Source organism: Enhydra lutris, unplaced genomic scaffold, assembly GCF_002288905.1.
Source record: "Enhydra lutris kenyoni isolate GAN:26980312 unplaced genomic scaffold, ASM228890v2 scaffoldscaffold22, whole genome shotgun sequence".
NCBI lineage: Eukaryota > Metazoa > Chordata > Mammalia > Carnivora > Mustelidae > Enhydra > Enhydra lutris.
Window position 1 is genome coordinate 16950639 of NW_019154106.1, and position 15496 is coordinate 16966134.

General features: G+C 52.4%; 1 protein-coding gene across 2 annotated transcripts; it reads right to left on the reverse strand.

The window, feature by feature from the left end:
- Window positions 1-679: 679 nt before the first annotated feature.
- Window positions 680-14753, reverse strand: LOC111149799 (coagulation factor II, thrombin). 2 transcript variants are annotated; one of them, XM_022507074.1, is made up of 14 exons: window positions 14636-14753; window positions 14091-14254; window positions 13155-13179; window positions 12844-12894; window positions 11502-11607; window positions 11267-11403; window positions 9365-9679; window positions 8933-9061; window positions 8682-8808; window positions 7763-7930; window positions 7090-7263; window positions 6683-6864; window positions 1039-1109; window positions 680-925 (listed from the first exon to the last, which is right to left on the reverse strand). In XM_022507074.1, the coding sequence occupies exons 1-14, from the start codon at window positions 14712-14714 to the stop codon at window positions 782-784; spliced, it is 1872 nt and encodes a 623-aa protein (XP_022362782.1). In that variant the 5' UTR covers window positions 14715-14753; the 3' UTR covers window positions 680-781. The 2 variants fall into 2 exon arrangements, with proteins under 2 accessions (XP_022362782.1, XP_022362783.1); XM_022507075.1 differs by having other exon boundaries at window positions 682-925; window positions 14684-14714.
- Window positions 14754-15496: the final 743 nt, after the last annotated feature.

A 15496-nucleotide genomic window follows, 5' to 3' on the forward strand; every position in this document is an offset into this window, starting at 1 on the left:
TCACCCATATTAGGTAAGAATGTCCTCGTACCTTCTACGGAAGGAAACAGACTCCTGGAAGTCTTTGACTCATCCACGGTTCTCCCCTTTAAGGCAGTAGCCAGGATATGAAGCCGGGCAGTCTGACTCTGGGACCCATACTCCTAACCACCCTATCCCACAGTACTCCCAGATGAAGCCACTTAAAATACTTAGCCTTTGGGGGGCGTTAAATCTGATGTCATTTTAATTCGGAAGGATGTAGGGACTTACTAGGAACGTCAGAGGTAAAGAGAAAGATGTGCCTCCTTACCCCTCCTTGCTCTGGTCTGTTCCCCCTGCCTCGTCTCTGTTCCTGGGTCGAGCACCTTACCGCCCCGACAGCAGAGCCACTGAAAGCCCAGGCTTCAGTATCTTCCGTTTCAAGTCCAACTTTAACCCTTCCCAGCTAGGTGACCTTGGACAAGATACTTCTAGTCTATCTCCTCACCTACCTCTTCTGAGCATTAAATGAGGGAACCCATGAAGGCCCCGAGTCTGGAGCATTTCGGGGCTCAGACCCTCAGGCTGCCACCTCCCTGTCCCCTGCCCTCCCTGCCACCCCGCCCCCATTCTAGGAGGGGTGGACTCGCTAAGTCCTGTTCATCCAGTCATGCTGGCGCTTTCTGACCTGCCCACGAACAGCACTGGGAGCATGGAGGCTTGCTGACGGCCACTTTTATTGGAACCATATAGCTTTAGGAACAAACCACAAAAATAATCCTGCTGGATTGGTTTCTATGACTTCGCAGTGAACAGCCCCCTAACTTCCAGACTGATCGATGACCTTCTGTAGCCACTTCTTCAGGCGGAACACGTGTGTGTAGAAGCCGTATTTTCCATCCCTGTCACAGCCTTCACCCCATGAGACGATGCCCATTTGATACCAGCGGTTGTTAAAGGGGCTCTGAGGAAGAAACATGGGGTACTGCCAGGCAACCATTTCTGGAAACAGTCCCTCCTTACGCCTCCCCGCCCCCGGAAGATCCCCCCGCCCTCCTAGCCTTTAGGGATGCTTACCTTCATGACAAAGGGTCCCCCACTGTCACCTTCACAAGCGTCCCCTCGTTTCCCTTCATTGGGCTTGAAACCTTGAGAGAGAACAGCAGGGTTTAGGCGCAGAGCTCACTCTCCCACACCCGCCTTGAAGAGAGCGAGTTGGCGAGTGTACACTTGGCCCTTTGTGGTCCTCCTCGACGCCTCGTTCTCTTACCCCACACACGCAGTCCTACGGCTCGGCCTCTCAGCTCCATCTTCGACACACATCCCAACCAGCCACTTCTCACCGCTTCCACCCCGGTCACACCACGTGTACCTCTCCCCTGAACAAGTTCCCTGAATTCTACTCCCCCCACCCACAATCCATTTGCTACTCAACAGGCAGAAGGACTTAAAAAGAAAATACGTTAGACCTACAGGTGGCTTGAGGATAACAGCAGTTGCCTTTATCCAAAATCATCCTCATACCCTCCATAAAGAATATGGAACAACGTGAAGACCAACAAAAGCCACACACACGCGCACACACACATGCACACACGATCATCATCATCACCGGAATACAGAGAACACCCAAACTTCAATTTAATATATTTAATTATGCATCTAATAGTTAACACTCATGTGGAGATGAGGCTGTAAATATCTGCTGGATAAAAGAAGTGGGTGCGGCTGAATCGGAATCTTGTAAATGACCCTGAACACGTGTGAATGGCAACTAAATCGATCCACACCAAGATGCTACAGGAAAACAAACCAAAAATATACGAAAAAAACACCTCAGCTAACAAAAATTGTCCCCCAAAACACCACCATGAAATAGAAGAAAACTATAACCGAATTAAATTTCCTCAAGCCAGTTTGTACGCTGTAACAAACGCCTTGCATCAGAAATCCAAAAATTAGAAATAAATGGACAAAACAATAGCAAGAAATGCAAAGCAGAAAGAGGCTGAAATGGAATTCAGCCCAAGGAAGAAATCTGAATCTCTCAAAAAGAAAAATAAAACCATGGAATAAAACTAATATTTATGATATAATCCAAGAAAACTTCACGGAAATAAAGTAAGATTTGGGGGGTGTATGTATGCTGAAAGGGGCCACAATGGGCTGCCGACCAGACTGCCCGAAGCTCTCCACTCCGAGACAGAGCCCAGAAAAACTTCAGGATGAAGGAAAAAGCCCTCAAGGCCTCCAAGCAAGAGACCAAACACCTTACAAGTTCCAAAGAATTACTCCAGCATCTGATTTTTCAAAAACAACATACAAAATAAGCAACAACAAAGGCATACTTAAAAAAAAAAAATCAAAGGAAATGTAAGCCACGGATTTTATATGCAGCCAAGCAGAGCTTAACGTGTCAGGACAACAGAAGAACAATTGTAAACACATGGAAACAGGAAAGTCTACACCCGTAACCATTGTTGGAGCATCTACTAAACGACAAGCTTCATCCAACCAAGTGATGGAAGCTTCAGCAAAAGGGCTGATTAACTGTTCTGATAAGTAGAAAAAAATGCATCTAAAAATATCAAAGATCCACGGGCCTGGGTGGTTCAGTGGGTTAAAGCCTCTGCCTTCGGCTCAGGTCATAATCTCAGGGTCCTGGGATCGAGCCCCACATCGGGCTCTCTGCTCAGCAGGGAGCCTGCTTCCCCCCACCCTCTCTGCCTGCCTCTCTGCCTACTTGTGATCTCTCTCTCTCTCTCTCTCTGTCAAATAAATAAATAAATCTTTAAAAAAATAAAAATATCAAAGATCTTGAAAGAGGAAAGTAAACTCCCTGACTGCTGTATAGCCAACAGATGGGAGTGAACAATTTAAAGGTCATATAAGAAAAGAAGCGCCTGGGTGGCTCAGTTGGTTAAGCAACTGCCTTCGGCTCAGGTCATGATCCTGGAGTCTCTGGATCGAGTCCCAATTCAGGATCCCAGCTTTAAGGGGAGTCTGCTTCTCCCTCTGACCTTCTCCCCTCTCATGCTCTCTCTCACTCTCTCTCCCACAAATAAATAAATAAAATCTCTACTAAAAAAAAAAGAGAGAAAGAAAGAGGAACTATGGGCATTTCAAAAAGGTAGAAGCCCAAAGATAATCACTAGAACAAAAATGCAAACCTTCCTAAATATGTATATTTAAAAACACACAAAAAAAGATTGCACGGGGAAAAAGCAGAGCAGATGAAACATAATTACAAAATAATATGAATTAATACCTATTCAATCACATCAATAAATAGGAATGGGCTTAACTCACCTATTAAAAAAGAAAAAGATTCGTAGTTTGACTCGCAAAAAGCAAAACCCAACTATGCTGGATATAAAAGACAAAACAAAGTGATTCATAGAGGTTAAAAGTAATGGGATGGACAAGGTATATCAGGTTAATGGAAACAACACAGTAGAGACGGTGATCCTGAAATTGAAAATAATGTGAAGAAGTACACTTTTAATGCTAAAAGCCACAATTCGCAATGAATAAATAACAGTTATGAATATCTGCACTGACCGGCAGAGCAACCACATTTATAAAGCAATTCAAGGAGACAGAAGTACATTAGCAGAATTTTTTTTTTTAAGATTTTTCATTTATTTGACAGAGCGAGATCACAAGTGGGTGGAGAGGCAAGCAGAGAGAGAGAGAGAGGAGGAAGCAGGCTCCCTGCAGAGCAGAGAGCCCGATGCGGGACTCGATCCCAGGACCCTGAGATCATGACCTGAGCTGAAGGCAGAGGCTTAACCACTGAGCCACCCAGGCGCCCCACATTAGCAGAATTTAACACGAACACAGTATAAGACCGATCGAGTGAACTGAAAATAAATAAGGATATAAATGACCTACATGGGGACACCTGGCTGGCTCAGTCAGTGGAGCACATGCCTCTTGATCTTGGGGTTGTAAGTTCAAGCCCCATATTGGATGTAGAAATTACTGAAAAATAAAACCTTTAAAAATAAATAAATAAAAATAAATGACCTAGATAACAAGTGATAAGGTGCCTTTTTTATTTGGTACTTTCTTGATATGAATCAAACTTTACACATGGATAACTGAGAACATACCTACACATCTCCAGTATACACATAACAGTCACAAAAATTGATCAAACAGCTCTCTTGCAAAAAAAAAATCAGTTTCATAAAGTAGAAATATTACAAATAATACTCTCGGAGCAGAGTGTGGCAAAACTCAAAATTACTACCAAAATTGAAACATAAAAGGGCCCTCCAAGCTGGAAACTTAAAAACCTCCTACTAAACAGCTCTTGGGTGAAAGAGGGATACAAACTGAAATTACAGAATTTCCAAAAAATAATAATGAAAACACTACATAGTGTTTTCTGTGAACAGAGGAAAAGGCATAGCCCTACTCAGTAAAAATTAAAGAACAAAAATAAATTAACCATATTGTCAGCTCAAAAAGCTAGAAAGAGAACAACAAACTAAAACAAAAGAAAGCATAAAGAAGAAAACACCTTTCAAGATTAAAGGAGAAATTAACAAGGTACAGAATTCAAAAGCATCAGGCCTAACTGAAAAGTCAAATTCCTAGATATCTTGTTTGCTTTTGGAACCACTCACTAATTTACTCAAGAAACACAAATATTTAAAATAAGGGGGTAAGGAGAAAAAAATCATAATATATGGCAGTACTCTAGAAAGATACAATATAGACTTGAGCAAATGAGCAGACATTTCTTGTCCTTGAAAAGAATGGCTCAACATCAAAAAGATGTCAGTCCTCCCAAAATACTTCATAAATTTAACACTCCCAACAAAAATATCCATCAGCTTTTATTTATGGAGCTAGACGAGTGGACACCCAAGTTCATATGGAAAAATAAACACGCAAGAATTACCAGGAAAACACTGGAAAGAAAAACTGCAAGAAACCACAAACCCTACCAGATACTAAAACATACTCTAAAGCCTCTGTAAGCAAAACAAGACAGTGCTTTACTAGAACAGACAATAGACCAGGAGAACCACATGGAGTATCTTCTAATAGAAACGGACTTAAGTACAAATAGAAGCCTAGTATGTGAGAAATGTGACATCTCAAATTACTGGGGCAGTCGGTAGAGCACGGGATTCTTGATCTTGGGGTCATGAGTTCAAACCCTATATTGGCTGTAGAGATTACTTTAAAAAAAAAAAAATCAGGGTTGCCTGGCGGCTCAATCAATGGAGCACGTGACTCTTGACCTTGGAGTGGTAGCTTTCAGCCCAGGTCATGATCTCGGGGTCCTGGAATCGAGCCCCGAATCAGGCTTTCTGCTCAGCAGGGAGCCTGCTTCCTCCTCTCTCTCTGCCTGCCTCTCTGCCTACTTGTGATGTCTCCCTCTCTGTCAAAGAAATAAATAAAATCTTTAAAAATAAATAAATAAAATAAAATAAAATCTTAAAGTGGTGCCCGGGTGGCTCAGTTAAGCATCTGACTCTTGATCTCAGCTCAGGTCATGATCTCAGGGTTGTGGAATAGAGCCCCACATCGGGCCCTGCACTCAGCACGGAGTCTGCTTGGGGCTCTCTCTTCTCCCCTCTCTCTCTCTGCCCCTCCTCCTGCTCCTGTTCTCGTTCTCTAGAACGAAATAAGTAAATCTTTTTTAAAAATAACAAATAGGAGTGCCTGGGTGGCTCAGTGGTTAAAGCCTCTGCCTTCAGCTCAGGTTATGATCCCAGGGTCCTGGGATCGAGTCCTGCATTGGGCTCTCTGCTTACCAGGGGGGCCTGCTTCCTCCTCTCTCTCTCTCTCTGCTTGCCTTATATTATTATATATATATGTTATTATAAAAATAACAAATAAATAAAATCAAATATTTTTAAAAAATCAAATTACCTGGGGCAAAGATACAATTTTTTTTAAAATGGTGTAGGGACAGCTGGTTAGCTATTTGGACAAAGATTACTGCCATCCTCTGCCTGCCCACCTCCCTCCCCTCATCTACTGCTGCCTTGCCAGTGTTTACTGTACTCCAGCCACCCCGGCTCCCCACTGTTCCTCAGACACCCTAAGCAGGCTCCTGACCCAAGCCCTTTGCATCTGCTCTCCCTCACCCTAGAATGCACTTGCTCTAGACTAGCTCACTTCTTCACGTCTCTTCTCAGAGAGACTGTCTCTTGGCTTGTCCAACCACTCTATTTGGACTGCCCTGTCCCCAGCTCTCCCTCCCTTACTCTGCTTTATTTTTCTTCCTGCTAGATTCTACATCTGCTTATGGACACTCCCTCCTAGGAAGGAAGCTCTGTGAGGACACAGGCATTGTGTTTGGGTCCTTGTAAATACTGATCACAACAGGCATTCAAAAATTATTTGCTGAATGACTGAAGGAACAGGGCTTTGCCCCAACCCATGGCCTCATGCTGGTATCTGGACTCACACAGACGGACGATGGAACCAGTGACTAGCACCATGCCTAGCACCTTACTAGATCTACTACCTCATTTAGCCCTCCTACAACCTCATGGGACAGAGACTTGCATTCCCATCTCACAGATGAAGAAACTGAGCCTCCAAAAGTTTATGCAACTTTGCCCAAAGCCATTTGACTTATCAGTGACCAGATCCAGGACCTGACTAGGTCTGCGCCCTTCCCATGTCTCCAGCAACACCCCCCCGGCCCCCCCGCACTCCCAGCGGAGGCCCAGACGCGCCCGGGGGCACTTGCCGGCACAGAACATGTTGTCGGTGATGCGGATCCGCGTGGAGGCCTTGCACACCGGCCGCTCCACAATGGGCAGGTTCACCACCTGCAGGACGCTGGGCTGCACCTCGGTGACGCTGTACGTCCACAACTCCTTCAGGTTGCCCCAGCCGGTCACCCGACCTTTGTATCCGGCGCGCAGCAGTCTTTGGGGGGAAGGGAGAAGGACCTCATGAGAACCAACCCTTCCAGAAGTCCCCCCACCCACATCCCGGCCCCAACACTGCCCCTTGGAGACCAGAATCTCAAACAGTGGTGCGCAAAGAACTTCTGGGTTTCCTCCAAGCCCCTGAGGCCTGGAAAGGGGAGGGTCCGCTGGGCCCAGAACTCAGCCCTGGGCGCCCCCATCCCCCACGCCCTCCGGCACCCACCTGATTGCAGTTTCCTTGTCAGGCAGGCACACCGGGTGGATGTAGTCGCTGAAGATGATGGGCCTCTTGAGTTTTAGCAGGGCTATGTCTCGGTCCAGGTTCTCCCTCCAATTGTACCTGGGGTGGATGTAGATCTTTTCCAGCATGGAGATCTTCTCGATGCTTCGCTCATACCTGTGCAAAGAGGGAAATGGGGAAGCGGTAAGCCTCCTGGTGAGGAGGAGCCAGTTCCTGCCTGCACTCAGGGCCCAGGAATCGGGGTGACCCTTGGGCCACCGGTTAAGGGGAGAGGGCTGCCTCCTGCCCTGGCCCTGTCTCCCGGCCCGAAGCTGCTCTGGGCTTCGGAGTCAGAGAGCCCCAGCAGGTGCGGGAAGAACACAGGCCGGAGCCCTGATGCAACAGCCTCCATTCCGAGCTCACACCTGGGCCACATGCTGGTGCCTGCAGAGGCGCTGGGGCAAGTGGACAGGACTTCACTCTCTGCAAAGCCCGTCTGTCTTCAAGCCTCAGTCCAGACATGGCCAAATGGCCTTTCCAGCAGAGTCTGCTGGGTTTTCTACTGTGGGCCGTGTACAGACATATCCCACATGCCCCAGAGCCACCAGAACCCTTCATGGTCACTCTGGAGGACTCTGAACCCTGACAGACACCCACGGGCCCCCTCATTCTGTACCTAGTGCGGGAGTGCTTGCCGATGCGCACCAGAAGGTCATTCTCGGTGAAGTTCTTGTCCCAAGGTGGGTACAGGAGACAGTGGGCAGCAGTGAGGACCCAGCGGTCACTGATGAGGCTGGCCCCACACAGCAGCTCCTGGGGACTCTTCCGGAAAAGCATCACCTGCCTGGGAGGGGGAGTGAGAAGCATGAGGAGCTGGGGGGCTGCGCTAAAGTAGAAAGTCCCAGGTTGGGGGCGCCTGGGTAGCTCAGTCGTTAAGCGTCTGCCTGCGGCTCAGAGCATGATCCCAGGGTCCTGGGATTGAGCCCCACATCAGGCTCCCTGCTAAGCAGGAAGCCTGCTTCTCCATCTCCCACTCTCCCTGCTTATGTTCCCCCTCTTGCTGTGCTTCTCTCTGTCAAATAAATAAAATCTTTAAAAAAAAAACAAAAAACAAACAAACAAAAAAGTCCCAGCTTGGGGCGCCTGGGTGACTCAGTGGGTTAAGCCTCTGCCTTTGGCTCAGGTCCTAATTCCAGGGTCCTGGGATGGAGCCCCGCATCGGGCTCTCTGCTCAGCGGGGAGCCTGCTCCTCCTCTCTCTCTGCCTGCCTCTCTGCCTACTTGTGATCTCTGTCTGTCAAATAAATAAATAAAATCTTTTTAAAAAGAAAGAAAGAAAGTCCCAGGTTTAAGCACTGGACAGAGGTGCCCATTGGGCCCAGACCCCAGGTTGAGCTGGCTGCCCTGGCCTACCCCGGTCTCCACATGATACGGAGGGGCTGCCTTAAGCTCTCAGGGCCTCAGCTTTGCCTTCTGCATGTGAGAAGCAACAGCCCTAATCTCAGAGGGGTGCGGGCTGTCGTCATCTGGGAAGCCCAGGCCTGTGAGAGAAGGGCAGCCCCAGCGGGGACTCTGGGGGCTGCCCCTAGGACGCACCAGGGTGCAAGGCCAACCTCCGCGTCCCAACCCTTCACGATGCGCCCGTCGATGTAGGATTCCAGAAGCTCGTGTTCCGTTTTGTCCTTCACCAACTTCTTTTCGAACAGAGGCCGCAGCCCACAGTCTGCACAGCAAGCTAGGTGTGAGGGGCAGCCCGCCCTCTCCCCCCCCCCCCCCCCCTCTCCCCCCCCCCCCCGCCCCCCCCCCCCCCCCCCCCGCCCTCCACCCCGCCGCCATCGTCACCTCACCTGCCTCCCCGGCGCCAAAGGTCTTCTCGTTGAAGAAGGGTTGGAACTCCCCCTCACCGGTGCGCCCCTCGATGGCCGCGTCCGGGTCCACCGACAGCGCGTCCTCATCCACCTCCTCCACCGGCTCCTCTGCGGGGAGCAGGCACGGCTGGGGCCTGGCCAAGCCAGCCCGCGCGCAGCACCCCCTCCCCACCTCCGGGAGACCTTGAAGGCCCTTGGGTGAGAGCTCAGCGCCAGGCGTCCTAGGGAACTCGGCGTCGGGCGGGAGCGGGTTCAGCTGCGCGGGGGGCCAGGCCCGCCCCGCTACCCAGAGACTGGGCTGCAGCGGACCGCGCCCCCCAGCGGCGGGGCCGCCCTGCCCCCGGGGGCGGTGCTTACCGCTCGGCCCCGCCCCAGGGCCCCCCCACGCCTCAGGCCCCCACCCAGCCTCACCGCAGTAGTCCAGGTCGCAGTACTCGAAGCCACCAGGCTCCTCCGACACGTAACACCACGCGCCCTCCTCGTCCCCGTCCGGGTTGCGGCAGAAGTTCTCCACCAGCGACACGGCAGGGTTGAAGTCCTGGTCCTTGCTCAGGGCCTTGGCCTGACTGCTGGCCCAGGCCAGGCAGGCGGACCCATGCGCGGTCACCGCCTGGCGACCCTGGTAGTACCGGCCACGCTCAGGGATGCAGGCCTCCGATGGGGGTGACAGATTCACGGTGGAGCCTCCGGAGCGTGGGGTCAGGGGCACAGTGACGCCCCCCTGGCCTGGTGGGTGGGGATGCAGGGGAACAGAGTAGGTGGGGTGGGACACCGCGCGGCAAGGGGGTCAGAGTTTGACTCCCTGCCTTGCCACCTTCTTCCTATGTGACCTCAGGTAACTCGACCTCTCTGACCTCACTTGCCTATAAAAGGTGTGACCCGTATGTTCTTGCAGGGTTGTCCAGAGAGTTAAACAAAACACATGCTGTATCTGGTGCATCATGAGTCAGAGAGAGCAGCTGGGCTTCACCTCCTGGGCTATCTGTAATCTGCTGGTAGTGACTGCCTGGAGTCTTTACAGAAGGAGTCTATTTCTGTAGCGGCAGAGCAGGAAAAGTAGTGGGGACTGTGGCTGCCTACACGTGCAGCAGGCGGTTTCCCCGGGCCTGCGGGGCATTGGCCGTGGGCAGGCTTGGTATATGGCTTTTGTTACCATGACTGGTGACTTGCTGTAAGACCAGTCCCGGGACCCAACAGCGATGCACGGAGGACAAAGAACACCAGCCCCTATTTGGTGGGTTGAGTTCGGGCACTAATTCTTTTTCCCGCCTTAATCCTTATCCTCTGCCCTGTGGTTTTGCAGGCAAAGGTGTGATTTTGGCCTGGAGCACAAGGCTCACCCTGGCCAACGGAATGTGGGCAGAACGGTGCACCAGTCCCGAGCCTAGGCCTTGAGACACACTGTGTGTTTCCGTATAGTTTTTTGGCCTCTGCCATCCCCCTGGGAGACGGTGCCTTTCAACCTCAGCCCCAGGATGAGTAATGTGGAGCAGACCGGGACCCAACCCACATGGAGAGCCATCTCAGCGGGACCCCATTGGTAGAAGCAGAACCAGCAGCCAAGCTCAGCCCACATTAGCGGCCACCGCAGACACAGGAAAGCGCAGCCGACCGGCCCTGACACAAGAAAGAAATGCTTATGGGTGTATGGCCCTGAGCTTTTGTGGTGGTTTGTGATTTTGTGGGTTTCGCAGCATTGTTGTGGCCAGAGCGCATTGACGCATCATGTGAAAGAACAAGGGCAACATTATGCGGTCCCGGGCACTATGAGCTTTGCTCTGTGGTGCTCAGAAAAGGGCACGTGCCCTGAAATGGTTAGGGGAGGGCTTCCTGGAGGGAAGAGGGCCTCCAGCAGGAAGGAAAGCATATTTGGAATGAGCCACAGCCTGGGTCACAAGGAAGCAAAGAGGTGCCTGGGTGGCTCAGTCAGTAAGCATCTGCTTTTGGCTCAGGTCATGATCCCAGGGTCCTGGGATCGAGCCCCTCATCGGACTCCGTGCTCAGCAGAAAGCCTGCTTCTCCCTCTCCCACTCCCCCTGCTTGTGTTCTCTCTCTCACTGTGTCTCTCTCTGTAAATAAATAAATAAAATCTTAAAAAAAAAAAAAAACAGAAACAAAGAAGCAAAGACTGGGGAGGCAGCAGGGGGCCAGCTCTCTCAGGTCTCCTGCCATCACTGCCCCATGGGCCCAAATATGTTGAAATGACTAACCCATGCTTGAAGGTAGCCAGGATCTGGCTTCCAGTCCCAGGTTGCCAGACCCTCTGGAGACCCCTCACCTTAGCCACAGACCGCCCAGCCCTCCCCAGCTCACCGCAGACAGGGATGCTGCACTCCTCCCTCCGAACAGTGGGATCTGTGGTGTAGCACCAGGGCCCAGTGGTGCTGCCATCCGGGTTACGGCAGAAGTTCTCCTGTAGGTCGGCCCCCGGGTGAGTGGTAGAGTTGATTCTGGAATAGGAAATTGCTCAGCAGCAGCACCGCCCGTCCGGGGTCTCCCAGCCCCACGCTCTCCGGCCCCCTGGCCGCCAGGCCGACCTGTCACTCACTCAGGCTTATGTGGGTAGCGACTCCTCCAGAGCTGACACTCGATGCCCGAGCGGGTGACGCTCACGTTCCCCCGGTAGTTCATACCCAGACCTTCCGCACAGCTGCCTGCAGAGATCCCAGCCTTGGTCTCTCTCCCTGCGGCTCTGTCCCCTCTCTCACTTAGCAGAGCCCTGTCTGTCCGCCTCCGCCAGGCTACCTCTGCTCCATGACCCTCAACCCGTGTATCCTCAGCTACCTCCTCCGCACCCAGCCGTCCACCAGTCTATCTCACAGCACTCACTAAATCTCACTGAGCGTCCACCGTCCACGTGACAACCGGGGGCCAGACACTGTGCCAGGCACTAAGGACATAGCAATGAATAAACAGAGTCAAGGTAGCTCCCTGCCTTCATGGAGCTTAGAGTCGTGGCCAGTGGGATGACAAAGCAAACAAGGTCATTCTAATCCGACCCTGGTCTGCCTGTCTTGCATTCAGAGCTCCTCAGGTCAGGGCCTTTGCAACAGAGCTTTTCCAGCGACCACACTGGGTACTTTGGATTTTTGTTTCCTTCTGAGATGGGGGAGCTCCTTCATTCTCTTAAAATGCCCAGCCCTTGACACAGTGCCTGGTACATAGCAAGGGCTGAGTAAAATGTCTGTTGGAGAGGTTATTTAACAAATTAAAGCACGGCCAGTGGATAAGGAGTTATCAAGAGCTGGGGTCTAGTATTATATTAAAGTTGTATTCAGAAGACTGGGGAGGAGGGGGGAGACCCCTTGCAGGTTCAGCAAGGTGGTGGCATTTGAACTAGACCTTAAAGGACAGGGAAGTTTGCAGGAAATGGTGATAGCTGCTCCAGGGGAAGGTGACAATGAAAGCAAAGGCTGGGAGGTAGATGCATCCTGGCATGTTCAGAGAAGTGCTTGAGGTCAGAGTAGCTGGAGGTCTGCGCCCATGGTTGGTGCAATGGAAGATAAGGCCAGAAGGGAAGGTTAAGGCCAGAACTTGCCAAGTTTGCCGGGCTAAGAAGCTTGTGCTTTATTCTGGAGGCAATGGGGAGTCACACAAGGTTCTGGAGAATGAATGTGACCTCATCGGGGCTCTGCCCTGGAGGTGGGGAAGAGAGACTGGCAGGGGCTCGCATGAGAATGAATTCCTCATCCATTCATGCATTTGTTCCTCCAACAGGAATCCTCTTCCTCACTGCCAGGCACAGAGCCCGATGCAAGGATTTGTCCTTGACTTCAGAAACAGAACGGCAAGGTCAGACACTGGGCCGCACTTCCTGGCCCACCCCACTCTGCTCTTCTCCCAGGCTGCCCGCTCCCACCCTGGCCCCCACCCCCACCTCGGCTCCTCACCATCCAGACATTCAATGAGCTTTTCTCGAGGTTTCCTCACCGACTCACAAGCTGAAAAAGACCCAGAAACACTTTTGTGATTGGGATAGGGACAGGAGGGATTCAAGTCAAGGGTGGGTGGAACAAAGTGCAGAGACAGAGAGGTGGAGAGACAGATGCAAGGAACCAAGGGAGGGAGGGAGGAAGGGAGGAAAGGGGCATGGGTAGAGAAATGGATCACTAGATGGACCAGAAGATTCTCCAGAGTAGAACATTCTCTCTCTGGGGTGCCCAGAAACCCCTTCCAGGAGCAAACCCTTCCCAGCACTCACCTGTGTACTTGCTCCAGAACGCCTCCTGAAAAACAAGAGCTGGCATGAGGCTGTGGCATGTCCTGTTTCATTTCATTTTTTTCAGTAGACTTTATCTCTTCTCCTCATACTTTCCTCTTTCCCTTACCCTGGTCATGCAGGGGGCAGGCTCTGGGGAGGTTTGTGGTAGTTTCTTACTTTTATTTCCAGAAGCCCAAGCCCACTGGGGAGAGGAGGATTTGAGGAGAGGGGAGCCCCCCCTGCCAACCAAGACCAAAAGGGTTCCCACAGGTGGGCTAGGCCGGAGAAGGGGGCGCGTGGGGCCCAGGCAGAGCCCTGAGGAAGGGAAAGGCCGCACAGAGCTCCCGGAACCCTGAGGCCTCGCCGGAGTCCCACAACCCACAATAGCAGCAGGGCTGAAGCTGAGCGGCCATGTGGGCCGGGGCCTCCGGAAACCTCAGTGCAGATAGACATGAGAAGACGGAGGGGCCCCCAATGACCTGGAGCCTCACTAGCTGCCAGACCTTGACACAGCCCAGGGGTCAGGACCTTCAAGAACGGCTGAGAGGGCACCTGGGTGGCTCAGTTGTTAAGTGTTGGCCTTTGGCTCAGGTCATGATCCCAGGGTCCTGGGGTTGAGCCCCGCATCGGGCTCCCTGCTCAGCAGGAAGCCTGTTTCTCCCTCTCCCACTCCCCCTGCTTGTGTTCCCTCTCTGGCTGTCTCTCTCTCTGTCAAATAAATAAAATCTTTAAAAAAAAAAAAAAGAAGAAGAAGAATGGCTGAGGTCACTCATCTTGGCAGCCCAGTGAAATGAGGCGCAAAGGGACATTGTCACCAACAGCTGAAGAGCTGGGACACCCCTGCCCTTCTGTGGTCCTAGAGAGGGCCCACCTGGAGGGACCTCCACCCACCACCTGCCCTCGACCTGACCCGGCGCTGCAGAGCCCGCCCCTCACCGTGATGATGACAGACTCCAGGGCCTCAAAAGCCTCCTCATGGCTGCACTGCTCCTCCACACACTCTCGCTCCAGGTTCCCCTTGCGCAACTCCTCCAGGAAGCCACTGTTGGCGCGTGGGACCCGCCGGAGCAGCGACAATGCTCGCTGAGGGGCCAGGAACACTGCAGTAGGAGGGGTGTGGGACAGTGGCCTCCATGAGCCAGGCAGTCTTGGCCACTGTGGGGGCAGGAAGCCCGCCTAGCCTGCCCTCCTGGCTTCCGAACGGGGATGCCTGGGATGGTGGCAGGACCCAAAAGCCTGCCAACAGTAGCCCCCCAGCTCCCCTCCATTCCCTAGAGAGCCCGCTCCGCTCCCCATATGGCAGGAGAGAAGCAGTCCCGGTCCCTCCAGACCTGAGCACCCGACTCCTTCCCGAAGTCGTGTACTGCAGGCTGAGACCCACCTGGGCCTTGGCCCTGTTGTTCTCGGTCAAGCCAGCAGACCCCGGCCCATGCGCCCGCATCCCAGCCTGCCAGCCGGTCCCAGCCTCCAAGCCCCCTTACCATGCTGGCTGCGCACCAGGCTCAACAGGACAGCGAGGGCCAGGCAGCCCACTGCCCACAGGCCTCGGATGTGCGCCATAGTGTGTCCGCTCCAGGGACTCTGAGGACTTGTGCTGACCACTCTGGGTTAATGTTGAACTAACATGAAGAAATCAGCCAAGAGGGAGAGGTCAGCAGGTCAGGGCCATGAGACTAGTGTATAGACAGCTGCCCCCGCCATCCAGGAAGACAGGTCTTCTTGGGACCAGGGAGAGATGGCCTGGGGCGGGGGGGAGTCATAAAGGAAAGGCCATAGTAAGTGACCCCCATCGTCCAGCCCCTCCCTCCTGAGACGTGGGCCAACTTAGACTAGTGAGGTCACAGGATCTTCCTGAGGCTCCTTCCAGTCCTAATGGTGTCAGTTACTTTGATCTCTGGGAGCCTCAGTTTCTTCATCTGTACAACGGGAACAGTACTTTGTTGTGAGGACTGAAGGAGACTGTGAATGTAATGCCTGTGAAATGTAGTAAGTGCTTATCAGTGGGTCTGTGGAAGTAAACCAAGGGGGAGGTTGATGTAATCACAGACAGAAGGCTGAGACCGGCGTGAGAGCCTCCTCTCAACCACCTTCCCACCCGGGAGCTGTGGGGGTATGTCCATGGGTAGTGGCCGCTCAGGAGGAGGAGCAAGGTCCAGGGCCTATGAGCCTCTGGTCTATTTTCTCTCACCTCCTAGGACCTGCTTCTGGCCCCAGAACGGGGACCATCCCAAATCCTCGGGTCTTCTCGGCAAGGCCCCTCCCTCTCCTCCTGCCTATCCATCCTGGGGAGGGCCTGGAGTGGCCGCAGGTCCCACCCTGCCCCTCGACAGCCCTGCTCCCAT

Coding starts and splice junctions, on each gene's coding strand:
- LOC111149799 (XM_022507074.1), bottom strand. CDS start 14,714: ATGGCGCACATCCGAGGCCTGTGGGCAGTGGGCTGCCTGGCCCTCGCT. Junction 6,865..7,089: donor GACAAGGAAACTGCAATCAG/GTGGGTGCCGGA, acceptor TTCCCCCCAAAG/ACTGCTGCGCGCCGGATACA. Junction 926..1,038: donor GGGGACCCTTTGTCATGAAG/GTAAGCATCCCT, acceptor TTTCTTCCTCAG/AGCCCCTTTAACAACCGCTG.